The sequence below is a fragment of the Anomalospiza imberbis genome, chromosome 5 (assembly GCF_031753505.1).
Source record: "Anomalospiza imberbis isolate Cuckoo-Finch-1a 21T00152 chromosome 5, ASM3175350v1, whole genome shotgun sequence".
NCBI lineage: Eukaryota > Metazoa > Chordata > Aves > Passeriformes > Viduidae > Anomalospiza > Anomalospiza imberbis.
The window spans coordinates 56796879-56802875 of record NC_089685.1 but is presented as its reverse complement, the minus strand read 5'-3'; the positions used below and the strand labels follow the sequence as shown (position 1 = coordinate 56802875).

Genomic DNA, 5997 nt, shown 5'->3' with positions numbered 1-5997 from the left:
CGAGGAGCAAGGAGACGCAGAATCGCCCCACACTTCAAGTCGAGCTAATCCCTGAATGCACTGAGTAATACGCGCTGCATTATGGAGCGGCGAACCAGGGCGTCCCGTGTGTGCCCCCCCGCCCCGTCCGGCCGCGCCCGCCTCTCCTTGGGCAGGTGCCCGCTCCCCTCGCGTGCTGCCGGCCCCGGCCGCCGCTCGGCCCGGGCAGCGCGGAGCGGAGCGGCGCGGGCGCGGCGCGGGGCGGGCAGCGCGGGCGGGCGGGCGGGCGGCAGCTGCGGCGGGCGCACGCCGCCCCCGAGCCCGGCGGGCCCCCGCCGCGCCGCCGCCGCCGGGATAAAGGCTGAGGCACGACACGCGCGGGGACAGCGCTGCCCGCTGCCTGCCCGGCCCCCGCCGCCCCCCCGCCTGCCCCTGCGAGCCCGCGCACAAAAGGCAGGACCTGCGCCGCGGGGAGGGGCAGGCAAGAAAAAGGAAGAAGGAGGGGGAACAAACAAACAAATTAAAAAAAAAAAAAAAAAAAAAAGGAAAAAGAAGTGGGGGGGAAAGATTTTTAAAACAGGGAATGAACCCCCGGGGTCCCCAAAAGCCAGTGCTAGCGGGGCTGGGTGCGGGTCGGCGCCGCTCTGAGGGGAAGGTGAGAGGAGGGCTGGGCGCACGAGGAGGCTCAGAGGGCTGCCCACAGCCCTTCCCGGGGACAGGGCCCGGGGGCTTTCCCCCTCCATTTTCACCTGTGCTCAAGGAGTGGAGGGCGCGGAGGCTCCGCGGGGGCGCCGCCGCTCCCGCGTGCGGAGAAAAGTTTGTGCATAAGATAGCATCACGGCGGGGGCTGTGGGGAGGGGGCAACGGCGGAGCAGGAATGGGGAGTGAGGGTAAACCCCAGGCCGCGGGGAGGCTCCCCCCGGCTCCCGCCCGGCTCCGCGGGCGCGGATCCCGCGGGCCGTGGTGTGCGGAGGCGGGGGCAGCGCTGCCCACCGCCGCTGCCCTCGCCGGGCTACCCCGCCGCCCGAGGGTCTTGGCCTGGGGGAGGGCACTCACTCTGGGAGAGGCATTTTTTGACGGGACACTTTTCGTGCATTACAATAAATAAACACACAGGTAGATAAATTAATAAATCCGTGGCCAACCAACCTTCGTCTGCAAGCATATCCCCTCTCCGCTCCTCTTCCCCCACCCCCAACGAAATCCTGAGGAGTTCTAAAACTTATACTGCACCCAAAGAAGTCCCTGATTTATGGAGTTTACTAATGCTAACTGAATACTGTCTGTCAGGCAGCGCTGAAAGGCTCTCCGCGCTAATACAAGAAAAGGCTTTGTGTTGCTAAGCGATTAGAGCAGATGTAATGAGATTTACCCCAATCCTGCTTTGCCCTTTCCCTATCTTCAGTAAAATTGTGTGTGTGTGTTTTCTTTCTTTCTTTCTTTCTTTCTGGAGGGGGCTGAGGGGAAAAGGGAGGGAGGAGGTGGTGAATTTCTGAGCCTGTCTTATACATTGTAGCGAACAACAGCGTAACTTTGCCTTTAGTTTAATGAGTCTAGATATTTACTATTCAGAAGTGAGCAAAAAAGAACACCTGTCTACACAAGGAAGAGAAATTTCGCCTTTGTAACAGAATGAAACATTATCCTAATGTTATATTCATAGCTATAAATTACTCGCTACACTTTCTTTGCATACCTTATCTGTACACTTGCAAAAGTGGGTAAATAAAAAGGGAGATGCTGTAAAGGGAGAGCGGATGGCGGCATATAACGGTTATTATTTTCATAACTAAACATTAGTTCCACAAGCGGTTAAAACAATGAGTGTTTGTGCTAAAGTAATGAGGGATTTCGTGACCCCACCGTGTCCCGTCCTCCCGTCCCGTCCTCCCCCTCCTCTTCCCTCCCCTCCCGCGATTAAATCACGTATTGATCATTTCAGGGCGTGAGGGTAGGAGGCAAAGGGGCAAACGTGTGCATACTTTAAAAGCAATGCAGTAATACACACGTGTAAGCGTCCATGTGTGCATATGCGATATATATATATATGTGTGTGTGTGTGTGTATATCCATATCCATCTATCCATACTTACACATACACACACACAGAAAATTCTGGGCTCCTCCACCAAAGTTTTTCCCTCTTCTTTTTTAAAAATAGCGCATCCCTCGCAACTCGACGGCACATTTGTAGCAGAGAGGACTGTTTTTTGCTTTTAACTCCGTACGATACACTGGCTCTCCCCAGTCTTTGTTGGGCTTTTTTTTTTTTTTTTTTTTTTTTTTTTTTGTAAGATGCATTTTGAGCTTTGCTTTCCGCTTGGCTTGGTGCACGCAAACTGAATTTGCAAGTGGTGCAGGAGCCAGGCGAAAAGAAGGCGAATTCTGGTCACGTCCTTGCTAACTGACAACAAGCAGGCTAGCCAAAAAAAAAAAAAAAAAAAAAAAAAAAAAGAGCGGAATGGGGGGAAGAGTCCAATTTCTTTTTGAGTCTTGGTAATTGGGTACTTTTACAGGCAGATCACGCTATTTGGGCAGAATAACAAGTTTGGAAAGACCAATAGCTCTACACTGCCACCGATTTCTACTACTTTTATTTATTTATTTAATTTTATCTCCCTTCTCCTCTCGCTTCCCGTCTTCCCCGCGTCGGGTTTTATTTACCCAGCCAATCTTCGCAGAGGCAACACAGCGCCCCGTGTTTTGGGTGGCGGCTGTGCCATCCCCCTTATTTTCCTGCCTGTTGGGTCAGAGCCGCGGAGGAGGACAGGGTCACGCCGCCGAAACGCGGGATGCAGCGCCCTCTTTTTTTAATACTTGGGCTTTGGGAGGAATTCTGTAATGTGCAGTGATTTCAGGAAGGACAATGCAATCATTAATCATTCCCTCGCCTCTTGATTTAGATACACATTTGCAACACAGAAGGGCAAGAAAACAATGGTGATAGCGCTAGATCTTTGCATATTTATATAGAGATAGATGAAGATATATATGTTACATCCATCAGGTACAAACACTTCATATGCAACTTAGCTGCGGTATAACATCGATTAACATTCTGTCCTTACATTCATCGTTGTCAATGGCAGAAAGAAAAAAAATTGCATGCGGTAGGCAGCTGATCATTTTAGTTAAAAAAAAGTTTTATTACGAAACTAGTTTGTATAAAATAGGGTTATACAGGACCTTTGTCAGTTTGTAATAAAACAGTAAGAAAAGGCAGTGGTGGTGGTGGGGTTTTTTGTTTGTTTGCTTGTCTGGTTTTCCTTTTTTTTTTTTTTTTTTTTTTTTTTTTTCCCAAAAGGCAGCATATGAGAACAAATGGCTACCGTTTTGCGTTTGGACAATAGCTGCATAAACTTTGTTCACTTTGAACATTGTTTAATGACATTATTAATACATTAACAAAATTTCTATAAAGTAAGACACATTGGTGCTAAAGTACATCTGGAGGAAATCCAAGTCCTTTACAAAACCACATACAAAAATGGCAGTTGTAAGGTAACGTTGACTACGAGTCTAAACATAAAGAGGTAATAAGCATTACATATTAAAAAAAGTATCAAGATATACACATTTTAAACCATTTGTACAAAACCTCTATAAATCTCTCTCTCTCTTATGTACAAAAATAGCTTAATATATCCCCAACCGGGTTAGGATAGATACAAATAGATTTTCTTATCATAAAAAAATTCACAAAAAAAAAAAAAAAAAAGATTGGAAGCATTCTATGATGGAAACGAGAGGAAAAGCTTGGATCGAGGGGAGGGAGAGGCACGAGGGAGATGGAAGGTAGACGAGGCTCCAGGGACTTCTTTGAGTACAGCATAGTTTAACTTCAGCACCTCCACAGACATCGGGAAATTAACTTTGTCCACAGATGATGAACGCCAGTCTCTGAAGGGCCGCGGCGGCGGCGAGGTGCGGAGATAGGCCGCCTTTCTGCTGAGGAGGAGGAAGAGGAAAAAGAGCTCCTCCGCCGGCCGAGGAGCGCAGCGCCCTTTCCCGGGCTTCCCCGCCGGCCAGCCGCTCCGTCCGTGACACTGCGACGGAGTGCAAAGGCCGGCCGGTCTCCGGGGCCGGGGGCGACCGCCCCGACCGCCCCCGCGACGCACAGCGCTGTGCCCGCCCGCCGAGAGACGTGCCCGCACCGCCCTCCGACGGCAGGGGAACTGGAAACGCAACAGGTTCCTTTTCTGCGTGGATTTTTGTCTCTCTGTGTGTGATCTGGTTTTGTGTGGGTTTTTTTTTTGGTTTTTGTTTGTTTTCTTTTTTTTTTTTTTCCCTTTTGCAACTGTCCTGTAACAATAAGAGAGAGAGTAGATCAGAGCCAAGCCGCGAGCAGCGCAGCGTCGGGCCGCAGAGCCGCTCCTAAGTACTGCGGGATACTCGGCGCCCGCCCGAGGGGCAGCCCCGGCTGCGCCCCCTCCCCCGGCGGCTGCAGCCCCGCCGCCCCGCGTCCGTCCCCCCACTATCCCCCCGGCATCCCCCGGCCCTCCGCGGGCGCCTACCCACCTGTCGGGAGGGCGGCCGGCGCTCAGAACCAGCTTGTGAAGTCGAGAAGCTCCTGCTCCTCGGGGCTGAGCGGGTCGTAGGAGCCCTCGTCGGAGGAGTAGGAGGAGACGGGGGAGCCCGCCATGGAGTTCATGTCGTGGGAGTAGCTGGGCGAGATGGTGGGCGAGAGGACGCCTGCTTGGAAGGCGGCGCTGACGGCGTCATGCTCGTCGAGCAGCTGCTGCAGGGCGCGGATGTACTCGACGGCGGAGCGGAGCGTCTCCACCTTGCTCATCTTCTTGTTGGCAGCGCCGTTGGGGACGTGCTCCCGCAGCGTGGCGAAGCCCAGGTTCACCAGCTTCACCCGGTTGCGCTCCCGCTCGTTGCGCCGCGCCACGGCCGCTGGCTGCTGCTGCGGCAGGCTGTACCCGAACCCGCTGAAGTTGAGCCTCCTCTTGCAGCGCATCAGCTCCGGCGAGGCCGAGCGCTGCCGCTTGGCCGCCCGCGGCGCCGAGGGCTTGCCGCCCGGGGAGGGCTGCCCGCCCGCCGGGCTGAGCTGCGGCGGCGGCGCCCCCGGCGGCGGCCCCGGAGGGGCGGCGGCGGCGGCGGCGGCCACCGCCGCGGCGAAGAAGCACGCCGGCTGCAGGAAAGGCGGCTGCCCGGCGGCGCTGGACATCCTGGCGGGGCTGCCACTGGCCATGGGCGAGGTGGCGTCCTGCGAGACGGGGGCGCCCAAGTGACGGCCGGTCCCCGTCCCCCCACCACCACCACAAAAAAAAAAAAAAAAAAAGAAAAAAAAAAAAAGAAAAAAAATTAAAAAAAAAATCAAAAAGAGAAAAAGGAAAAACTTACGACGTTCAATGTAAAATTTAAAAAAAAAAAAAAAAAAAGAAAAATAGCTAGGCGACAGACGGCGGTGGAAAGGGACAGCGGCGACCGACGGGAGCGGACGGCGGAGCCGGGCGGGCGGCGGGGACGGCGGGCGGCTCTGCCCGCCCCCCTCCCTTTCGCCCTCCGTGCGGCGGCCGCGGGGAGGCTCGTGGCGCTCGCGTGTGCGCAGGCTGCTTTGCAAAGCCCCTTTTGCAAAAAAGTGGCTGAGGATTGTGTCTCTTATAGGGGGCGGACGGGGCTCGCCCCCCCCTCTTCTCCTACACACACACACACACACACACACACACACACACACACACACACAGACAAACCTCCCCCCGCCGCCCCCTGCGCTCACACACACGCACACCCTGCACCTTGCGCCTTCCACGCTCCCCGGCTTTGCCGGCCGCGATGCGCGCAGCGCTGTCGCCTTTTCAGCGCGGGACACACACGCACACGCACGCACACAGACACACAGACAGACAGACAGACACACACACGAGCCCCCGCGCCCCCCGCCGCACACGCGCTGGCGGCCGCGCGGCCCCGCCTCCCCCCGCCGCCCCCCGGCGCCGCTCCCCCGCCCCGCGCGCCGCCCCCGCCGCTCGCGGGTTTGTTGTCGCAAGTGCGTGCGCCCGGCGCGTGCCG

At 55.4% G+C, this 5997-nt stretch overlaps 1 protein-coding gene across 1 annotated transcript; it reads right to left on the bottom strand.

Moving 5' to 3' along the window:
- Window positions 1-4101: 4101 nt before the first annotated feature.
- Window positions 4102-5686, bottom strand: ASCL1 (achaete-scute family bHLH transcription factor 1). Its single transcript, XM_068190998.1, has 2 exons — window positions 4498-5686; window positions 4102-4281 (listed from the first exon to the last, which is right to left on the bottom strand). The coding sequence occupies exon 1, from the start codon at window positions 5174-5176 to the stop codon at window positions 4520-4522; it is 657 nt and encodes a 218-aa protein (XP_068047099.1). The 5' UTR covers window positions 5177-5686; the 3' UTR covers window positions 4102-4281; window positions 4498-4519.
- Between the last annotated feature and the right edge of the window lie 311 nt (window positions 5687-5997).